Raw genomic sequence first — 23,938 nt, 5'->3', positions numbered from 1 at the left:
CAACCATCCACTTTTGTAAAATAATTCCATACAATCGATACATCATTCCCTTTCTATTTCTTAGGTAATGGACAACTACTACTAGGGGCACTAGGGGGTTTTGATGTTTGAATCTTCCTCAAATCATCTTCTAAGTTAATTGTTGGTTGAGGTTCATTTGAATCAACATCAATCGGAGTTGAAGAAGAATCCATCTAATTTATAAAACAAAATATAAATTTTATATGTTTATAACTTTATACATAGTGCATAACACAAATTGTAATTACACAACAACTAGTTTGCAACATGGCGAATATCACAAATTTAAGACTCTAATCTAGCTTGTTCACTCATCTTCCCTCAATTTATATCAAACTGTTTTATACATACAGAGTCACACACAGCAGTCACAGCACAAACCAAATGGGAGGGAGTCACAAACAGTGCAGTTCTCAAACCAAATGGGATGAGTCACGACAGTCACAACACAAACCAAATTTATATCATAAGCTTTTTTTTTTTTTTTTTTTTTTTTTTTTTTTTTTTTTTTTTTTTTTAAGCTTGAAACCTCACAGGCAATGCAATTTACAATCCAAACAATACTCATAGGCCAAACCTCACAAATTTCACAATAGCATGGTTAATTTGACAAATTTACATATATATAAATTCAAAAAATTTATAATATATAATTTAACAAACCTCACAGGCAGTGCAATTCAGTGAATTCACAATCTAAACAATACTCACAGGCCAAACCTCATAAATTCACAATAGCATGGCTAATTTGACAAATTTACATATATATAAATTCAAAAAAAATATAATATATATAATTTGACAAACCTCACAGGAAGTGCAATTCACAATCTAAAAAATTAGATGCTCTTTACAATTATATATATAATCTATATAATTTTTAATTGAGAGGGAAAGAGATGAGAATGCTCACGGAGGGACGGAGAAACGCACTCATGGAGAAAAATGAAAATCCAAATAGGAGGGAGTCACAGAGGTGTGAGGGTTCATCGACGGCAGCTTGGGTTGAATGGAAGTCACAAAGGCACTGTTGAATGGGAGGGATGCCAGACAGAGTCGTTGTGATTGTGAGGCAGAGGCACTGAGATGAGGAGTGAGGAGTTGAGGTCACATTGTTGAGGAGTTTTGAGAGAGTGAGACAAAGAAGAAAGAAGGGGGGTGGGGAGGGTAACCCTAGCCTAGAGGCTGAGAGAAATGAAGATGTTTGGTCTCAAACAAACAGCGTTGTCACAGCTTATTTTTTTCTTGAACGTATTTAAATAATACGATGCAGTTTCATATGAAATGGCATCATTTTGTGTAAGGTATATATAAAAAAAATATACTTATACAAGGTTGGCCGGTTAGGCAGTTTTTCCCCAGGTCGAACTAGGATCAAACTGGCCGACGTCAATTTTTATTATTTTCTACCCCTGGCCAACTGGTTCTCCACTAGTTTCGGTCGATTCCTAAATCTGATGGCCAGTCTTCGTTGAAGGCAGTCGGTCCGACCGACTCATGTTCACCCCTACCTGGGATGGGTCACCTTTGATTGTGGGTAAATGCCTATACTTAATCCCCAACATTTAATGTCAGGTTTGATCAAATGTTGGGGATTTATTTATTTTAATGGTTTTTTTAAATATTTGGTGAAAATTTGAGCATGTTTATTTGTACTATTGGGAAGAATTTCATATGGTTGAATACTTAGTGGTAGTGGTGGATTTGTATTGTTTGGCCATTGTGGAGTATGTTAGGCATGGTTTTGTGATCAAATTGATGTTATGAAAGGGTATTGTTCTTATGTGTAAGATAAGGCTGAATTTTGTGTAGTTATATTCGCCGAGTATTTTTGAAAATGTGAGGATTTATGTCTCGTTTGGTTACACATATAAAATGAGATGAGAAATCTGTGAATAATAATGAGATAGTTTATGAATAGTAATGAAATAGTTTGAGTTAAGATATTTTATGGGATTTTGGGAAATGAGAAAGAAAACGTTAACTAAGAATATTATAAAATTAAGATATTATTAGAATAGAAACTTTTAAATAAGATAGTTTTGCACAACCCTGCTACGAGGTAACCATGGCCTATGTCTTTTACAATGTTGTCCCTTGTCTTGTAAAACGAGGAAGAAACGAAGCATTTTTGACTTACAAACTAAAAACCTATTTCTTTTTTTCCTTCCCTATCCAGCGCTCCCTCCAAAATGCCTCTCTTCTCTCCCTCTTTATTTTCGTTGCCCCCATGCTGTCCATGTTTTGCCATTCATGACATGCCACCATTATCTCCATGTCGTCCAACTCTAATCACAATGGTAGTAAGTACTCCAACTGCATTTGCCTCTTTCTCTCCTCTATAAACAAGCTGAACGCCCCTGATCCCCTCTTCCCCACATTTTCTCTCCTCTACAAACAGGCCAACTATTAAAGATGTGTTTCGTTAACAGACAGGAAGTAGAGAAAGATCCCTCCTTGGTGTGTTGAATTGGCGTTGGGCCCTTGTCGGAAATGTGTGGGCCCTAATATGCTGGGCCTGGACGAGGCTGTATGGGCCTCCTATTGATCCAGTGCAGCTGTACGGAGTTCGTATACATGGCCATGGTGGTGAAAGTAGATAAATGCAGGAAAAATAGAGAAAGATAGACATGTAGATTTACATAGTTTGGCACTGGGCCTACATCCACAGGGGTTTGGGGAGGGGAATCCACTATAATAAACCTGATTTATAATCTCTCAGGATCTTTCATCCTCAATATATAATATGTTATCTCTCTTCTCAGTCTGTACACTATTGCAAGATTTCGTGTCTATAGGTTGAATAAGCCTTTCCCGATAAGCCTCCTAAAAAGTTTGCTTGAAGAGTCCATTTGAAGTCCCCCTCAAGTCATCTGTCCCTCTGTTTTTATTCCTTTCTTTCCCCTCTTTTATGTAATGTCACTCTTCTTCACGTATTTTCCTTTCTTTTCCTCTTGCTAATTTGACATTGCTTTGCTTCCCTCCGTTTCTTTCCTCTTCTCGTCTTTCCCCATTTTTCTCCTATTTTTTTCTCTAGTGAAGCCCCCTTGATGGGCTAGGCCTTGAGAGCCCTTATAGACCTATGACAAAAAACTGCCCTAACAGATACCCGCGATTCTTAAGAGCAATTTGGCTTAAAAGTTGACCTTGAGAATCTTTAAAAGTAAAATATGTATCCGAATTGATCTGTCTAGGTCTATAAAGAAATAAATTTTGGGAACTGTTCCTTATTCATCCATTCCTTGAGCTAAGCAGTAAAGGTTTCTGAGATAGGATTAGGAGGGACATGGGGTTGACTGCTCGAAGTGCGAGCACGCACATCATCTTGACGAGAGATAGGCTCAACCACGAAATGTGCGAGTGTGAAGGAAGGCTGGGCCATGTGAGAGATAGGATCGATCGCAAAACGCATGAGTGCGAAGCTCGATCATGCAAGAGATAGGCTCGATCGCTAAATGCACGAATGAAGGAAGGCTGGGTAGTCAAGCGACCTGCGCGCCTATTTGGGTGCTGGGGAGGTCGGACGGCACGTTAAGGTTGAACTTGCCTTGAGTCTTTAGAGGAGGTTGAACTGCAAGTGAAGGCCGCCTCACATGGAGTCTTTGGTGCAAGTCGAGCAGCGCGTAAGCCAGGCTCATCTCATTGACCCGCACACCTAGCAAGAGGGGGTTGAGCGGCATGTTAGGCAGAGCTTGCCTAAGTACTTTAATGGAGGCTAAGTGGCGTGTAACTCCAGCTCGCCTCATTGACCCTCGCACTCGACTATAGGGGGTCGAGAGGTACGTAAGACCGGGCTTGTCCAAAATAATCTGACTGAGGTTGAGTGGCACGTAAGCCTAACTGTGCTCGGTGAGAGGGGGCTGAGCAGTATGTAAGACCAAGCTCACCTAAATACTCTAATAGAGGTTGAGTGGCACTTAAGCTGAGCTTGCTTCGTTGACCCTCATGCTCAACAATAGGGGGTCGAGCTATTTGTAAGATCGAGTACTCCTGAATACTCTGACGGAGGCTGAGCAGCATGTAAGCCTAGCTCGCCTTGTTGACCCTCGTGCTTGGAGAGAGAGGGGCCAAGCGGTATGTAAGACTTGGCTCGCCCAAATACTCTAACGGAGGCTGTGCGATGAGATTGTACACACCTTATTAACCCTCGTGCTTGGCAAGAGGAGCCAAGTTGTATGTAAGACTGGGCTAGCCCAAATAATTTGACGGAGGCCACACGGTGAGATCGTACGCACCTTGTTGGCCCTTGTGCTTGGTGAAAGGGGCCCAAGCGGTATGTAAGACTGAACTTACCCAAATACTCTGATAGAGGCCATGCATTGAGATCGTATGCACCTCGTTGACCCTTGCGCTTGTCAAAAGGGGGCCACTTGTTGATTCTGCAGAGGTCAAAGTAGTTAGTGTAAATAATCACTAGAGTTTGCAAACCTGAGATGTTTGGAGGATGTGCAATGAAGATACTTGTCTCTTTGAGTTGTCTAGTTAGAGCACTATTTGTCGTAAGAGATGTTGTCATCTGAGAGGGGTAGTCTTGGGACTATCTCACACTTCACCAAGGGAGGGGTTGAGGTGCCTCAAGCCACACCCTCCCCTTTTAGTCCCAAACGGAGGTCGTCATCCCTTTGTCGCAATGGGATAGGGTCATGTTCAGGTAGCCTTAAGGCTGGTCCCACTCTATTCCGCAGGGAAGGTCGAGACAACCCAGGGCTAATCTTGCCTATTGACCCCCACGTGGAGGTAGTTTGTGTTGGCTGGTGAGGATAGACCCGCTCTCGGCTGTAGGAGGGATTAAGTAGTCCTTTGACATTACACCCATCTCTTTGGTGCCTCACGGGGGAGGTAATAATCGGAGGGCCTAGGGGCCATCCACTCTTCATCGCAATGAAGACGAGGTCATGTTTGAGCAGCTTCAGGACTAGACTCGCTCTTCTCTATGGGGGAGGTTGGGATAGCCCGGTGCTAATCCCACCTGTAGACCTATACGTGGAGGTAGTTTGTTCAGACAGCTTATGACTGTATCTGCTCTTACCTGTTGACATTGTAGGGTAGGTAAATGAGGACTGGGCTAGTGCCGCTTCCACTTTTCGTCATATCGAAATAGGGTATGTTCGAGCAACCATAGGGCTGGACTCACTCTCCCCCGCAGGAGGGTCAAGATGGCATCTAGCTCACCTCATCTTGTGGTGCCTCAAGGAGAGGTAATCTATTCGGGCAGTTCCTGACTAGACCCACTCCCACTAATCGACGCCCACAACGAATCTATTTGGGCAGTCACCTAGACTAGCCTGTTTCTCGCCGTAGGAGGAATAAGGTAGCCTTTAGGCATTACATTCCTCCCTTCGGTGCCCTGTGAGGAGGGGTTAGTCATGGAAGGTTGAGGGGCTATCCACATCTTCACCACGATAGGGATGTTCGAGCAAGTTCTAGGCTAGACTCGCTTTCCCTTGGGGGGGAGATTAGGATATCCCAGGGCTAATCCCACCTGTTGACCCACACGTAGAGGTAGTTTGTGATTGTACCTGCTCTCGCCCGTTGATATTGTCAAGAAGGGTGAGTTGCGAAGATTCCAAGTAGGGCCATATAGCTAGAGTTTTGCACCACAAGTATCAATTATGTTTGCAAAAAATAGAACTCACGCAAGTTTTGAGGAAGACAAACCGGAGTATTTTAGTTGTTGTAGCCCAATTTTTTCTTGACCGAAATTTCCCACTAATGGATGTTATTTCTTTTCTTCCTTGCTTTGCTTTTGCTTTTCTATTTATCTTCTTCTTTCTTCTCTCACTCTCTCCATTCTTCTTCCTCTTCTTATTGCTCTTTTCTTTCTTTCTTCTTCTTTTTTTTTTTTTTTTGAAATTGGTTGCTTCTGGTTTGAGTATGGTGGTTGATGTCAACTGTTCGCTTGCACTTGGTAGGGGCTAAGCTTATGGTAGTGTTCTGGCTGATGAGTCCTTCGCGATGGTACGGTGGTCCCGTTCGCACTGCCCTCTAGCCTTTGTGATGATTCCACTCTTGCCCACCAGCCTTCACGATGGTCTCACAGGTGCTGCCCATGAGCCTTCGTGATGGTTCCGCTTGTGCTGCCCGCTAGTCTCACTCATGCTGCCTGGGGGTCTTCGTAATGACTACCCTCGAGCTTTCATGATGGTTCCACTTGCGCCGCTCGTAGGCCTTCATGGTGGTCTCATTCACATTGCCTGCGAGCCTTCATATAGTTCCATTTGTGCTATCCACGAGCTTTCATGGTGGTCTCACTACGCTACTCGCGAGTTTTTTCAAGGTGGTCCAGTTTGCCCAGGAGCTTCTTCTCGCAAGCTTCTTATGCTTGCAAACCTCTTCACTGTGGGTGCTTTCATTTCTTAAAGTTCTTCACGGTGGGTGTTGCTCGCATTGCCCTTGGGTCTTCTTGATGGTTCTGCTCATGAGCTCTTCACGTGGGTCTTGGTGTTGTTCGTGAATTCTTCTTGTGATGGTTCGAAGAGTTCACCATGTTGCTCGTGAAGTCTTCCTATAGGCTTATTGCGCTGTCCATGAGCCATCCCGCGAGCTTACTGTGTGGTCTATAAGCCTCTCCCTTGGTTATGTTTGGACTAGCCATGAACTCTTTGCGTGGTCGTTGTGTTGCCCGTGAGCTCCTTTGCGATGCATGGTGGTTCTTCTTGCGAGTTCATTCATGAGCTTTCTCATGTAAGCCTCTCTGTGTGGCCCGTAGGCTATTCCCTCGAGCTCCGCTTGCAAACTCTTCAGGGTGGTCAAGGACCACTATCAGGCCAGCAGAAGATGTCGTTGCTCCAATTGACGGTCATTGGTGAGGATTGATGGTTCATGGTAGTTTTTCATCATGAGCCTTCCACACGACGTGTGCATGGTGCTAGGCATCATGGCTGCGGGAAAGCTTGTGGTAGTCGGAGACCTTGCTTGCAGATCATGTCGGTGGCCACAAGGTGACTGCCAGTATTCTTGTCGCACCATGGCGGGACCGGGTGGAGAGGTACCGAGTGCATGGCTCACATGAGAAGAGGCCCCATTTGCATGGTTGGTGTAGAGAGAATCTTTGCTGGAAGTAGGTGATCAGGGACCGCTCTTGTAGCATTTGAAGACATCGGTAGTCAACTGGGTTGTCGGCAGTGGGCCTATGTCACCACGACTTGCATGGACGAGGGGTCACATGGGTTGTTGCTAGGAACTGCCAGCGAATTGAGCGTGGACACTTGGGCTTGCGGTGGGAGGCCGTGAGCTTCCTCCATGCTGCATGCTCGTGCATGCCATTCTTGGTCAGACCGCCATGCGTAGCCCCATGGGAGGGGGGTAACATGCCATCCAAATGGTTGTTGTTGGCGGGCCGCTGGACCTCGCAGTAGTTTGTCGTGAGGCTCCTCGGGTGCACAAGTGAGGTGCATCTATGGTGAGCTGTGAATGACACTGTTCCTCACCATGCATAGGTTTTACGTGCACGGGCACTATGCCAGGTGCACAATCCTTGTTGTGCCCAGCCTTCAATGCGAGTGCTCAACATATTTTTTCTACACAGTTCAAGTTGCTGGGTGCCTGGCCTCCCGATCTATATATTGCAGGCATAAAAAGGTGCAATGCACTCAACTGAGAAAGCTCATGCGGTCTTTTTCTGTAGTAATAGTTTTTATGAAAATAAGAGAAACAAAGCTGGGAATACTTATCTGGAGAGCTTCATCTGCTCTTTTGAGATTATTGAGGGCTAGGAAGTTGTCCCTCTTCCACTTCTAGTGTAAGAAGTAAGTAGATCCAATAGATGGCACCAACTATTAATGACGTGTTTCAATAACATACCGGAAGAGGAGAAGGTTCCCTCCCCGACGTGTTGAGGTAGCGTTGGGCCCTTGTCAACGATGTGTGGGCCCTGATATGCTAGGCCTGGACGAGGCTATGTGGGCATCTGGCTCATTTGGTGTGGTTGTATGGAGTCCGTGAGCATAGCCATGGTGGTGAAAGTAGATAAATGTAGAGAAAATAGAGAGAGATAGTTACGTAGATATACGTGGTTCTGCACTGTGCCTACGTCCAGGGGGTTTTGGGGGGGGGGGGGGGGGAGAATCCACCATAATAAGCTTGATTTACAGTCTCTTGGAGTCTCTCATCCTCACTGTACAATAGGTTTCATAGATTTCTCTTACCGATTTTTACACTATCGTAGGATCCTGTGTCTGTAGGTTGAAGAAGCCTTCTCGATAAGCCTTCTAAGAAGTCTGCCCAAAGAGTCCATCTAAGGTCCCCCTCAAGTCGTCTGTCCCTCTACTTTTATCCCTTTCTTTCCCTTTCTTTATTTCACGTCACTCTTCCTTACGTCTTTTCCCTTCTTTTCCTTATGCCAACCTGACATTGCTTTGCTTCCCTCCCTTTCTTTCCTCTTCCCATCTTCCTTCATTTTTTTTCCTAACACCGCTAATTTCATGAAGCTGAGCTGCATTGCCAAGACTCCACCCATCTTAGCCCTACCTTCCTACAATGCCACAGGTGAGCACCTCTCTCTCCCGTGCTCAATCTATCTTTCTATTTTGTGCCTATTTTTTCGTTCTCTCTAACTCTCTATTTGTCCTCTTTGCCAATACCATAGTTTTGACCAACGGAGGTTGCTACATCGCATGGCTTCAATTCAAAGTTCTGCCAACGAAGTGAACATAGTAACCCCATTCCATCATTGCCATGAACAAACCGCCGTGCCGGTAAGCTTCCTATTGCCCCACTTTTTCTTGGTCTTGCTCTCTACTCTATATTTCTCTATCTATTTAACTCATTTCAATTTCACTGCCTACAGTTGCTATCCAACATCCCTACATCTCTTAGTGTGAAGTTGTCACCACCAAACAATAGGTAATTCCAAGATTCTACGACGAATTTAGTTGACGGGTTGACTTGAACAAGTGTTGAGGATTAAAAAGGTTGAATTGGAATTATCTGGAATTTTAGTTATGATGGTCAAATCGGTGCCAATTGAATTAGTGGAACATGAGAATGGTGGGAGTATGTGAATTGTCAAGTTTCTATGATTGGCGACGGTGGAGTTTATTTAAGACAGATTCTTTTGGGATTCTTTGCTATTGAGATGATTTGGTTTTTGGTGATGTTTCAATGAGGTTGAATTGGTTTTTACGTTTGAACATCTTAGGTTGATGCTTAATTAGGCAATGAGGACGTTTATGTTGGAGTTAAGGACTTTATGGCAATTGGGTTTGTACAACGGCTAGTATCATGTTTGGGTTAAGTGAAGGTATTCAAAAGAGGCATAATTGAAACCATGGGGCTATTGTCATGGAGTCCGTTAGTATTTTCATCTATTTTAGCGGTTCTAGTTAAATTCTATTAACATATAGATGGTGTTAATTATGTTTAGGTGTTGATTGATCATTTTCACTTGGTATTGTTTTAAGGCAATTTACTAGACTTTTCCAAAAATTGACTGAGGTTCATTTTGTGAAAAGCTTGCACGTTTTGTTTTGAAAACAACATGTGTCATTTTTTTCATCATTCTTTGAATTTGAACAATAAAATGAAATAATTTTGTCACAATTAGTGTAGATAGAAGCATTTTTGTTGATATTCTATTCTCAACTGCATAATAAAGGGAGTATGATGTTTGGAATTTGTATAAGATTATATAATATTTATCTGCTCAGTTCTTTTTTTGATATGAAAGTGTATATGAAATCCGCTATATAACATTTTGTTTATAATTCTGTTCTTAGCTTAACATAAGTGAAATACCGTGGTCCTTGGTATCAACATCTTTGTTTCTGAGCACTTGGCCTACTTTGTAGCTACATTGGTTTTTGTGTAGGTCTTTTTAGTGTGCACACTTAGAATACTGAATTTAAAAGGGAGAGATTTCACTTTTATTTCTACCCGATTGGCTATCAAGGTTTGCACAATCCTGCCACGAGGGTAAACATGGGTTCTGTTATATTATGATGTTGTTTTAGTTATATAGGCTTATGCCAAATATTTTTCTCGATATTATTATTGTAAATAAATATTTCTAAATACAGCTCTATTCTTTTTTAGACTGTTTTGTTTTATATTCTGTAACGGCTCATGATCACACATTAATATATGGCTGCTTAGTGAGTTAGTGGCCGACTCACCCGTCTATTTTCACCATATTTCTTTTTAGATGACTTTGATAGCTAGTTTTGACAATTAGAATAGATGGCATGTGACTGGATTATAAGAGAATTTTAAGATAAGTACCATGTGGCATAAGTGAAGTTGTCTTACTTTAGAGAAATTTTGCCAATATTTAGTTTATTTTACTTGGAAGGAATTTTGAGAAATTTGATTTAGGAGGACTTTTTGTATATAAGCTTTTATTATTGTGGATTTCAGGTTAAAGGGTTCACCCCGCGAGTACATGGCGTGATAGAAGCTATAAAAAATTGAAACAAGATATTGTTAACATTGAGAATGGATCTTCCACGTTGTATCAAGTTAAAAGGAGAAATTTCCCCTAAAATGACAGAAACTGAAGTAGTTAATATAAAATATGTTAAATCACACAACTTTTGAATAGAAACACCAAGTTGCAAGTTTCACAACCTATAATTTCTTAATATGAATACATAGATAGATTGTAGTTATGTATGTCCAAGGCAATATATATATATATATATATATATATATATAAGCAAGTACTTCTAATTCCCCATAAAACAATTAAAAAAAAAAATCAATGACAACGACCCTGCTTGCATAGGTTGACAAATTAAAGATGGTTCACTATTCACACATTCAACGACCGTCTTCTAGACTAGTAGTTATTAAAGGTTCGCCGGAGCTAACTGACGGTGTAGGGATATGATACAAAGGAACAGGCATCTTCAATGGAAGATCTGGTGTTGTAGCCTCGAAATTAAGAACATGAATTGCTTGCCTTATTGACGGCCTAAGACTTCGATCAGGATGAGCACACCACAATCCAACAATCATTAAACACTCTATTTGCTTCTCCTCGAATTCCATATGCAATCTCTCATCAATCGCCACACGAAGCCTTTGACTTCCATAAAGATTCCAAACCCACTCTACCAACCCCATTGCTGAATCTTTTTCCGGAGGGTCATTTGACTTTCTTCCTGTAGCAATTTCTAATGCAACCACACCATAACTGTATACGTCTGATTCTTTACTGGCCCTACCAGTAGCTATGTATTCTGGAGCCATATAGCCTAACGTTCCAGCCAATCCAGTTGTTTGAGGACCTAGCTCATGGTCCATGAGCCGAGCCAATCCAAAGTCTCCAAGCTTCACATTAAAACTAGAATCAAGCATGACATTGCTTGATTTGATGTCACGATGTACGACACATTGCTCCCATTCTTCATGAAGGTAAAGCAGCGCAGATGCCAACCCAGAAGCTATCTTGTATCTCACTGCCCAAGTCAGAGGACTCCTCTTGCCAAAGAGGTGCGCATCAAGGCTACCATTTGACATAAACTCGTAGACAAGTAGGAACTCACCTTTGTCATGGCACCATCCTATGAGTTGAACCAAATTCCTGTGCCTTAGCCGGCTAATGATCTTCACCTCAGTTATGTACTCTTTTCTTCCCTGTTTTGAACCCCTTGAGATTCTCTTTACAGCAACTGCTATATCCAAATCAGTTAAAAACCCCCTATAGACAGCGCCAAACCCTCCTTCCCCCAACTTCCTGTCATCTGCAAAATTGTGGGTGGCTAAAGCAAGATGTATGTGAGAAAATCTTCTTGGTCCTGCTCCTTTTTCAAGGTCGTCATTAATTGATGTTAAATTCACAGTCTCTATCGTTTCCTTCTCCAATTTCTTTCTCTTCCATACCCACAATATTACAAATGTCATAACTGCCCCAACTATCAGAATACTAGCTGAAACAGTCAGACCAACAACTAAACCCTTCGGTTTCGTATTTTTTCCATTTCTTTCCTTCATTTCCAAACTGGAATTAAATTCCCATGATTGAATTATATTCCGCTCTCCATACTGACCTGTAGCAGATGAAAATCCAACTATGACCCACTCTGGAAGAACCTGCATGAGATCAATTTCATAAGCGAGACTCGTATTCTCTTGAGGATTAGGGGTTGTTTGATACTTCCAAGAGACACTCAAGTTCTTCGTCGAGGCGTTGTAAGTGATCCGTGCATCAGCTGTATCCCCACTATGAAAGCTAGCATTCCAGGGTGTGTATGTTGCAGAAGCAATTGAGTTGTTGTTAATCCCCACATGCTCAACTTCTGGATCCCATTCTTGGTTCAAGTATGATGAGTCGAACTCAACTAGAACAATTTGGTTTTGAGATGAATCACTGTTTGTGGTGTTGAATAGGCCTAGAAATCCACCAGCTGAATTTAGCGGGACATCAAACCCCACATGTGCCAAGAAGAATGCTATCCCATGGCCGTAAATGGAACGGTTTTGGGTGTCGATAGTGAAGGAAAAATGGGTACTAAAATCACTGAGTTTTCCAGTATCTGAGTCCCAAAGAGGGACCCTCTCAAAATAGATGGCTCGACCGACTCGGCATAAATAATTGTATTGGTTGATAAGCTCAATGGTTCCAATAGAAGGTACTGCATCACCCGAGTACAGTATGTTGTCAGCATTAGATTCAAAGCGAGGTATTTGGAAATATACTGAGTATGCAGAGGGAAGAAGTTGAAGGAAGATGACGATAGATAACATGGTTATATGTCCTATAAAGAGTAATCTAAAACTTGGAAGGTGAAGAGAGAGAGAGAGGGGGGGAGGGGGGGTGGGGGAGGGAGACAAGAAGGAATGGGTAGAAGTTGCATCTGAACATTCAATACTTGAGAAGCAGTCTCTATTTGAAGGACTTCCGCATACATACATTATATAAACCGATATAGTTCTATAGTGAAATAAGAAGTTTAATTAAAAACAGAATAGAAAGACTTCTACGCAGATTTCTCGCTGGCACGCAATGGCTTCAGCAACAAACCGACGTGGACCATAAAACAAACAAGTTAGAGTGATAAGCTTAAATATTAGTATCCAATGGTTGCCATAATTTTAACTGGCTTGACAACAACGTCCTTAATTTCTTATTGCAGTTTCAAATATGACACGCATTCAGTACAGCTTCAACGAAGCTACATGTGGGTCCTGGCCCTTCGAGCTAGGATTGGAGAATAAAAGATATAATGAATAATTGCAGTGATATTTTTTGCCTGAAACTTACAAAAAATAAAAATAATTTCCCTAAGGTGGAGAAAGGACTTTCAGCCGGGCTGCATTTACATGAGGTTCCAGCTTTTTAATTTTTTTTCCTAATTGTCTATTAAGTATGTATTACATTAGTTATATGTGAAGAGACAAGATAAGTGGTAGACAATCTTTTCCAATCTGTATTAAGTATGTAATACAGGCTTGCATTGAGATATTACAATTGGAATTCACCATCTAATTAAGGAGTCTATTCATTTGGTATGTAAACTTCACTAGCTACAAGAAAATTGCTTAGTAGTGGCATATTATTTCATGCAAAAATAACTTTTTGCTACTTACATGAGTCAATTTTAATCACAAATAGTCATTCTTATCACATATAATTCGTCACAAATAGTTATATTTCTTGTAGTACCATCTAATGTAACGCTAAGAGTAATTTGTTTTTTTTTTATTTTTTATTTTTATGTGAGTTACACTATATTTCACACAAATCCCAAATATATTTATCATTTGGCAGTAGTAGTATCCATCATTAACCTTGTTATGAGATGATCACACATAAGTACTGTAGGTGGTGTATAATATTTTGCATTATTGGAAATGGTTCTTACTCTTTATAATGATTATATATAATGGCTTCCAAATATACCATTAATTAGTTCTTCTAAAATATATATAGTCCAATTAGTTTTTCCCTAGTTGATCATCATATGCATGAACCTGTATTAATATATATAATATTATATATATATATGTATGTATATATATAATTTGATTGTGAAGACAGGCCAGTTTGAAATTCAAACAAAAGAAACTTTTGTTTTGAAATTCTTCTTGCCGAATAGGAAATTAATGATGAATTTTGTTACATATAAGCAAAATCGCGCACTAATCTGCATACCAATATTGATTCAGTCATACTTAAAATTTAAATTAGCACTGTTTTCAATAAAATTTACTTTTTGATCAATCACAATAGATTGGTGCACATATTAGTGCACAATTGTACTTGCAATTAGATTTTTTTCATTAATGATTCCATCTGTTGATCTACCTGTAGGTACGTACCAGAAGTCAAATTAAAGATCACATACTAGTGAAAGCAATATCGTAAAAACTAATAGTTTTATGATAGAAGTTTTATTCATATAAATATCAGCAAAACATATTATATTAACGCATGTTTGAGTTTGATATACAAAAAAATATTGTCAACAGACAACATGTTCATATGTGGGTTCACCTACGGCTTGGAAGGTGGGGAGAGAGGGAGAGAGAGAGAGAGAATACGGACAAAATAATGGAGATAAACTATAGCGTGGAAGTTGCTACCTGAACCTCCAGTTCATTTCTTCATGATTCTTGAGTTTAGTACTGAAGTATATATCATGTTCATCTAAAAAATATATTGCAAGACTTTTAAGCAGAGTTAATCTTGCCGGCATAATAGCGTCAACATATTGACTATAAAACAGACCAACCATATATAATATAAGTGATAACCTTAAATATTAGCATGCAATGTTTGCCCTACACGCTAGCTTAAATATGTGGAAGATGGCCCTTCGCTCTTTCAGTAAGCAGAAAGTAACCTTTATATATTTCAGATATGAACAATATATGCGCATGACTTCTGCATTATAGCTCGATCACCTCAGCCCTTATACGTCTACAACAATGGTCATTTTCCCTCCCTGGTTGAACCTGCTACATATATTATGAATCGTGTCAAAGAAGATAAAATTTTCTGGTTAATGTATGAAATATGATTCAGTCTGTTTCCTGCAGTCAAAAGAATCGATCAACATGATCCTCAAATAGCACGGCCATAATTTTACGAATTAAGTTGATACGTTCATGAGAGATTTGCTTATGAATTATATGCTATAACAACTAATATTACAATATTTACATATATATAAAGGAAGATTTGATCAACACTATATAAAAAAAAAAAAATGTGTTTGATATTGGAACGTTAACAAAACTGAATAGTTGTGCAGCAAATATATATACGTATATAGGATGGGATAGCTATAACCACAAAGGGATTACATAATAGTAATCTCACAAACTGACATAATTTCATGTGATTCGTTAGATCTACTTTACAGTAAAAGTAATTTTAGAATTTGACGAATCATATCAAGTCACATCAGTTTGTGGGACTACTTAATTTTACGTAATCCCATTGTCACTACAACAAAACTGGCCAATTACTTTGATAACTTTTTGCTGCAATAAGCCTAAAATATTGCCATGAATGATTAATACTGGCAAAACACCACAGTCGCAAGTTTGTAGATAAAAATAAAAAATAAAAAAATAAAAACGCCAATTTTGGTATCAAATTGGCGAAATTCTCACTTGTAGAAATTGTTGCTTTATTGTGGTAAACTAATGGTGTCACTAATAAAAAAAATTTCTGTCACAAATACCTCCCTCAGAGCATACAACATCCCCCCCAAATACCTCGTGTCCACGCTATGGGTTGCAACAAAAGATGTTTTGCATCACTTTGGCTTCTCGGTATTACCTTCATACAACAATTACGAAATACTACATTCAGGTTATAGTGGCTGCTTGTGTTGCCACTAAAAACTCATCTCTTGCAAATGGACACCCTCAAAACATGTAGCCATCGATGATAGATTTTGTGGTAAATGATCTGGTCTCAACTGTGATGACCCGCTTTCGCTTGTATTTTTGCTGAAATGGTTGTTTTTATTTAATTAATATATTAGCTTATTTATTTTAAATTATTGCGTTTTAAAATTGTTTTTTTTATTTTATTGATGTTGTGTTTTATTTCTTTTAACTGTTTACAGTTTTTAATATCTTTGCGGCGGTTTAGTGTTGTTTTCCCGGAATGAGGAATAGATCTCATCTTCTTTCCCTACACCTCTTTTCTTTTCCTTTTTCTTTTTTCCTTTTTCTCTTTTTTCTTCTTCCTTTTTCCTTCATTTTTCTCTTTTTTCTTTCTTTTCTTTTTTCTTTTTCTCTCTCTCCCCGCGTCGACCCCCCCGGTCTCTCTCTCTCTTCTCTCTCTCTCACGCCGAAGCCTTCAACCGTTCGAACCGCCGCCGTCCGGCCACCGTGTGACTCACCGCCGGCACCGTTCGACTCCCCTCCCTCCAGCGCACCTTCCCACCAAAACCCACCCCCATCCGGCCGGCCGTTTGGCCGGAAAAGCCCTCCAAAGGCTGCACGGTTTTTGCTCCAATCCGCCGCCGTCGCTCCACCTCCGGTCACCATTTCTTCACCACTTCATCACCGGTCCCTTGCCATCCTAACCCACCTATTTCCGGCCTCCAACGACCACTGGAACAGCTCCCACGAGCTAGCTTTCCTTTTTAGGAAATCCATCCTCTTTCCGGCGTTTTCGCCGCCACCCACGGCCAACCACCACTTCCAATAGCTTCACAATCATCCCTAGACCATTCCCTATCAATCCCAAGCCCTGGTTTGTCCCCATTCAAAAGTGGGTATTTCACAACCCACGGCCACAATGATTTTTCACTGTAACGTTGCTTTTTCATCGCAGCTTGCAACGCCGGGTGTTTTCTAAAATTACCGTATAGCGCTGTAAGTATTTTCCAAACCCTATTTTCAGATTTAAATATATATTACTCATTCAATTATTTATTGCTGTTGGTTGGTTGATTCCGGACTGAGTCCGAGGAGTTCGGGGGTCGGATGGATGGAGGACGGAGTTGCTTGATTTATTGTTTCATGGTTGGTTGTATGTTTTGTGCATTGATAATTGCATTTGCATGGTGCATGCACGTGTATTTTATTTTATTTGAGAAACCCTGTTTTGCTGGCGTGAATGGATTTTCGGGTGCGTGTGTCTCACGAGCCCAAGCCGGGATGGGTTATTATCTCGATGGAGCTCCTTTGGTCACTCGGGAGTGGATAATACTGAGTGACGTCCTCTGAGTTGTCGCTGGGCGACGACGGGAGCGGGGCTAGAGGATGGCCCGGCCAGGTACGCGCGGGGCGCGAGTCTGGGCATCGCTCTACTCACCGACTCTGTGGCCCTTCGTTGGCGAGGGCTAGAGGATGGCCTGGCCAGGTACGCGCGGGGCGCGAGTCTGGGCATCGCTCGTTTAGGTGTCACATGCGTGGTCGTTACCTGCGGTGTGACACAGAGCCAGGGTGTGCGGATGATCCCTAGGGGAGGTCATGGTGCATGCATAACCGGTTTGTTTTTATGGTTTTCGGATGTGGGCCATTTTCTGGGAAAATGGCGATGTTGGTTTTTCGAGGCTTTGATCCATTTTCGGGGAAAATTGTGGTTTGGGCCATTATCTGGGATAATGGCGAGGCGTGGTTTTTAAGGATATGTTTTATGGGCCAAATGGGTTTTTTTGGCGTGCGTGGTAAAAATGTGGTTTTGCGGGACATGTGCATTGGCTTTTCTTGCATCCATGTTGCTTGAGTTCTATGTGTTTTTATCTGGTGGTGTTTGGGTTTTACTTACCTGCGGTACCATTTTTGGTTCCGTAGCTTTTGGTGCAGAGTTCGAGGATGAGGAGGAGGAGGCTGAGCCCGAGGATGCGGCTCCGCCGGGTTGCTGATGTTATGCTTTGTATTTGATATTATGATATATGTATGTTTTGTAATATTTTATTTATGTAAGTTTTGGACAGCTTTGTATTACGTTAAGAAAAATTCTGGTACTTAGTTATTGACTTGCTTTTCGCTGCATTTTTCTCGTTCACTTTGTTGCCCTTGCACACACTTGGCACACGTCGTTAGGGTGGTGACCCGTGATGTCATCATCCGGACGTCTCGATTTCCCTGTGTCCGTGCGTGGGGATTTGGAGGCATCACATCAACGACTTAATTTGTCTGCCAAAACTCAATTATCACAACTAGACATCCTGAGAAAAAAATATAATGGCAAAATGAATGGTTGAAAAGTGCTTTTTATTGATGATTAGTTTTCTCATGAAATTGAATTTTCGGCTAATTAATATCATTAGTATTATGCTTTATCGATGACAATGTTCGTTGTAAATCTAGAGGTATTGTTGATATTTTGTTGCTAATAAAGATCAATTTCCACACAATTAGATGGTATTGGCAGGTCAGGATACGTTACACATTTTGTAGAAAGTAACTGAAATTTGGAATGAATTACTACTGCTAAAATTCTATTGCTGCAAAACATCTTCATAAAAAAATACTAATGTATAAGTCGAATGATGTTTATTTTACACAATCATGGGATGTGGCTACAGAAGAGAAGTTTTAGTGAATGGAGGAACCAAGGGTGGAGCCGTCAATCAGGGCCTATGAAGGTGGCTCTTAATAATGCAGCAAGGAGTTTAGTCCCATCCAGCTAGTTGTATGGTGCTGGTCCAACAACAGAGGGAGATCCTACTATGGTAGATGGTCATTGTTTTAGGGGTGGCAATATATTACACGACCCGTTAACCCAACACGAACACGACACGATAATAACGGGTTAGGGTTTAGTCTTAACGGGTTCGGGTCAAAACGGGTTGACCCGTTAAGACACGATTGCTTAACGGGTTGATAACGGGTTAACCCGTTTTGACCCGTTATGACACATTAAGAAAGTTGAAATTACAATTATACCCTTTACCCAAAAGTAAAATTGTTAGAATTTTAATTTCGATATTTTTATTGTTTAGATTGTAATTTTAGACTTGTAGTTAGTTTTATAATTTTTATAGATATTGTGATTTTAATATTTATAGAAAATTATATTAAATTTAATCAAGTCAAACATTTTAATTTCAGGTATATTTAACCCATTTACATAAATATTTTGAAACGTGTCATATTATTTCGTGTTAACCTTTTTATTAATATTCACTAATGTGTTAAAACGGGTTGACACGACATGACACGTTATGTTAATGGGTCGTGTTAGGGTTTGAGATTTTGACCCGATAAACTTAACGGGCCGGGTTAGGGTTTACCTATATAGTATAATATACATACTTTGACACGACACAACACGATCTGTTAACACGATTTGACACCCCTACATTATTTAGGCAGTGGTGGCCTTGACAAAAGGGAAGACGTAACTATTACAGATTCCATGAAGGCGGGTGTAGCGAAGGAGAAGGCTGGTTTTCAAGGGTGTACGTTACCCATCAATGCTCTACATGGGAGTGAAGCGGATACGTTACCTACTACGGATGAGGGTGAGGTTAATGGGGGTAATGAAGGAGATAGCTAGGCTTTGTGGAAAGGCTTTTGATGATGGGCCTTTTAGGGTTCAGGCGCAATCTGGGTCTAAGCCCCTTGAGGGCCCTCTTGTGGTTGTAGATGGCATCATGTAGTGTTGTTTCACTCTAAAATGACAAGCCCTAATATTACTCTTTGCGAAGACGTGTATCTGGAGCATGAAAAGAAGAGGAAGCAAAGGAAAGTTAAAGGAGAAGCGATACGGAATGTGCGGAAGAAGATTGAAATAGAGAGAAGTGGTACAAAAGATGCATCCTGTTCCGATGAGGCGACAGTGGCAAAAATTTCCATGCTATCGGTGGTGGCTGTTGAATAGCACCGCTGAAAGCCATGAAAACCTCATCCTGGAATACCCGTGGGCTTGGGAACCCACAAGCCATTCATAACTTCTGCGATTTGATCAAGAGGGAAGCGCTCGATGTTTTGTTTCTTCAAGAAACCAGGCTCAGTGTACTAGAGGCTGAAAAATGTAAGTTTAAACTTGGCTATCCAAATTGCTTAGTTGTTTGTGCGAATGGTAGAAAGGGGGGTATTGCTTTATATTGGGGAGGGAATGTAGTTCTATCGATTGTTAACTATTCTTCATTTCATATTGATGCTGTTGTCAGTGATGATAGGGTAATTGGGGAAAAATGGTTCTTAATGGCTGTTTATAGGTTTCCGGAAACTCACTTACGATATAGAGCATGGGTTCTTCTTAGGGGTCTGTGACGGTCGAATGGGGAGGCTTGGTTAGTTATGGGGGATTTGAATGAGATCATGTTTCACCATGAAAAATAGGGGGGGAATCCTAAACCAGAGAGTCAACTTGCTGCCTTTTGGGATGTAATTGAGGAGTGTGGGTTACATGATTTGGAGTTCAACGGGTATAAATTTACGTGGTCTAATAGAATAGAAGGCCAACACTGTGTCAGTGAAAGATTAGATAGGTTTCTTGCCAACTCAGCTTGGTGGAACTCTTATCCGAATGCAAAGGTTGTTCATGGGCTTGTGGCTTATTTGGATCACTTACTAATCCGAATAGAACTGGAGGGCGATGCTAAGATTCCTAGAAAACAAAAAAACAAAAAACAAAAAACTTTTTCAGTTTGAGAAAATGTGGGTTGGAAATTTAGAGTGTGAAGCCATTATTAAAGATCAATGGAGGATGGGTAATGATAAGTTGAGAATGGAGGATGTAGAGGGGATGATTCGGGAGAGTAGGGTCAAGCTGCAGCTATGGAGCATAAATAGTTTTGGGAATGTCCAGAAGGAGCTTCAGCAAGCGAAAATGCAGTTGAAAAAAGTATATGAGGATGGTCGTGGACTTGATATCTCAGCCTTAAATGTAGATAGAAATGAGGTACATATCTGGTTGGAGCGAGATGAAGTTATGTGGCGACAACGTTCTAAGGTTTTATGGTTAAAAGAAAGGGATCAAAACTCTAGATATTTTCATTTGAAAGCCTCACAAAGGAGAAAAAAGAATAGATTGGTGAGGATTTAAGATGAGAGGGGGCAGTGGCATGAGAGGTCTAATATGGACAAGGTAATTCTTGATTATGTTAGAGATTTATTCACTTCTTCAACTTTATAATCATGGAAGGACTACAGGCTGATGATGATCAACATCTTTCATATCATATTTTCAAGAATATGCATGTGTTTTTGCCACCAGGCACCAAAGATCATATGGTATATATGTGGTGAAGGAGATTTATTAAAACCAAAATATAAGCAGATTCTTCGCCGGCATGTATAATAGCGTCAACACATTGACGTTGAATACAAACCAAAACTTTAATTATAGTGAACCTTGCTGGTTTGGTTACAAAACCAAATTATCTAATCTCATCCTATCTGATACAATCATTATAATTTTTTCAAATTTTCACATAAAATGTAATAAACAATTCAAAATTTTCAAATTCTAAAACAAAACTAATATTAAAAAATTATAGTATAATAATATTTTATTTAACTTTCAACAAAATATCTTATCTCATCTCATCTAGCTAAATTGTGTAACCAAACGAGGAATAAATATTAGCATGCAACGGTTGCCCTTTTACGCTATCTTAACTGTTTGGACAAGAGCCCGACTTTGCTCTTGGGTTCAAGACAAAGTAGGAGGTAACGAACTAATTGACCAAGCAGAGAGACCTAACCGATGTCGTTCAATGTGATGTTCCTAGCTCTCGCTTGAAATTTGGTGGCAACCGCAATGCTAGAATGTTGGCTGCTTGAGTCATACACCTCTCACACAATGTGAAAATAAAGTATATACTCGCATGCTCAATAAATGATTATAATTAATGGGCTTCGGAACATAAAAAGATAGTCATTAGAATCTAAATAATAGTACTAAAAAAATATACATACATCATAACCTTAATATCAATAAGCCACAAGTCTTCAAGCCATAGAGAAAAGAATATTACAACCCTGCAATTTAATTAAAAAGAGTAAAAAACAACACTTAATTACAATGGAGGATTAACCCAAATCTTCAGTACTCCTCTAGTGGAGCCAGACCTCCATACTCGTAACCATCACCATACCCATCCTCTATATTAAAATCTACAATTTTGAGGAGTTGAGACTATCATAGTGAGATCTCGAAAAATCTCAGTAAGTGGAACTAAGTCTAACACTAAAAAATGCAAGCAATAGAAAAGAAAAATTATGCAAACAAGAAAAATACAGGGAATTGAAATATAATATTTGACATTTTCCAATAAACCAAACTCAAGTATTCACCAAAAATTTCACACAAGACATTATATACCCAAAAATCATGTTTTATAAATAACAACTTTATTAAGATATGCACCATGGTCTCCCCTATAGACCATCTGCATACTGTGGTTTCTTTCACCATATCACGGGTAATGACCGTGCATGTGATTTTGTAATAAATGATATCCAATTCCACACACATATGTTCATGGCCAAGCATCATCTAACCTTTACCAGCAAAGAAGCAACAGCATCAGCCTGAGAGCATTACCATCTTGCCCGAACCCATTGTCACCAAGCAACAACTTAAGAGATGTCACTCAATTTTTTACACTTCCAATTGACTAAAGAAACTTCATCGAGATAATACCTCATGACCTCAGTTTGGGGTAGTAAAATGCATGCATGGACCAAAAAATCCAACAATTTTCTAAATTTAAATTTACACGCATAAGTCACAATTAGATAGTAAAAAATTCAACAAACAATTATAGATTTAAGACAGACTAACGATAAACATTCAATAAATAATTAAATGATGAAAACAGTGAACGTTGGAAAACAATATGCATCACAAACTGTACAATAATCCCATCACTTCACACTACACAGCTACATCACAAACTGCACAATAATCTCATCAATTCATACAACCACATAGAACACAATTTTGCAATTCCATTATGGTTAGTCCATAGAATCACTTACAATGTGGAGGGAAAATTGTTGGATGATCAAGGCATTCTGAGCTTTGTTGTCAATTGTGTGCATCTTGAGCAAAGAGGCATAATGCGTGTCTATGTGTTGTTGGGAAAGAGAGACACTAAACACGATAGAGAGACAAAGAGGATAAAAGCTTTGTCTAATGCTTTAAAAATCAACAATTATGATTCTAAGCCTATATTCCAATCATGCGGCTGAGAGAAAATTCAAATGGGAGGGTCGACAGAGGTTGAGTTGGCAGTGGCCTAAAATTTTAGGGAGAGTGAGTCCAAGAGATAATAGGGCAGGTAAAGAGTGACTGGGACAGAGGGATAAGGAGGGAAAGTGGGATGTGGCAAATGGGATGGGAGTTTGACCAACTAGAGATGAGGTGGCAGTGACTCACAGAGAAAGTGAGAGAGATAAGGGGTGTTTGGTGCAGGAAAAAAAATGAGGGAGTAAGGCAAAGGAGCAATTGGGATTGTAAGGTACATAGATGTGGGAGACAATAGTCGTGACTTCCGCAATAGCGATGAAACAGAGGGGGAAAAGGAGAGAAAGAGGTGCGAGAGAGGGATGAGGGAAGTCTAAGGGAGATAGTGAGATCGAGAGGGAGAGAACCCTATCGTGGATGACGTAGCACAACAAAGCGGCAGCTGTGGTTAGGGTTTCTGAACCTTCAAAAGGTTGGGCTTTCCTAGAGGAAGAGAGATATATAGAGATAGAGTGGTGATGATTGGAAAGGGAGGTGGAGAGGAAGGGTCTTGATGGTATATGGTGTCAGAGTGTGGTGGGCTACAATAATGGAGCCCTAAATGGGAGATAGAGACAGAGAATGAGAGTGATCTTAGATAGGTGGGTGAGGCCAAAAGATGAGGGGGAGCTAGTGACGAAGAGACTGAGGCTATCAAGGGGAAGAGAGAGATGGTCAGAGGGGGAAGGGTCTCTACCTATTTATAGGCCAGAAAGCCCATTTCACGTGCGGCACTGTGCTTTGCCCAAATTGAATGAGGTAGATGGCGGTCAGAGACGACAATGTGTAAAGGTCATAGGAAGGAAAGGGGGAGTCATGGGAAGG

The 23,938-nt window shown here is 40.5% G+C and overlaps 1 protein-coding gene across 1 annotated transcript; it reads right to left on the bottom strand.

Moving 5' to 3' along the window:
* Nucleotides 1-10,649: 10,649 nt before the first annotated feature.
* LOC122315316 (L-type lectin-domain containing receptor kinase IX.1-like) lies at nucleotides 10,650-12,770 on the bottom strand. Its single transcript, XM_043131170.1, has one exon. The coding sequence runs from the start codon at nucleotides 12,703-12,705 to the stop codon at nucleotides 10,777-10,779; it is 1,929 nt and encodes a 642-aa protein (XP_042987104.1). The 5' UTR covers nucleotides 12,706-12,770; the 3' UTR covers nucleotides 10,650-10,776.
* Between the last annotated feature and the right edge of the window lie 11,168 nt (nucleotides 12,771-23,938).

The sequence above is a fragment of the Carya illinoinensis genome, chromosome 7, assembly GCF_018687715.1.
Source record: "Carya illinoinensis cultivar Pawnee chromosome 7, C.illinoinensisPawnee_v1, whole genome shotgun sequence".
NCBI lineage: Eukaryota > Viridiplantae > Streptophyta > Magnoliopsida > Fagales > Juglandaceae > Carya > Carya illinoinensis.
This window is presented reverse-complemented; position numbering and strand designations above follow the sequence as displayed.

What these genes read in the sequence shown, in the direction of transcription:
- LOC122315316 (XM_043131170.1), bottom strand. Translation starts at nt 12,705, where the DNA reads ATGTTATCTATCGTCATCTTCCTTCAACTTCTTCCCTCTGCATACTCA.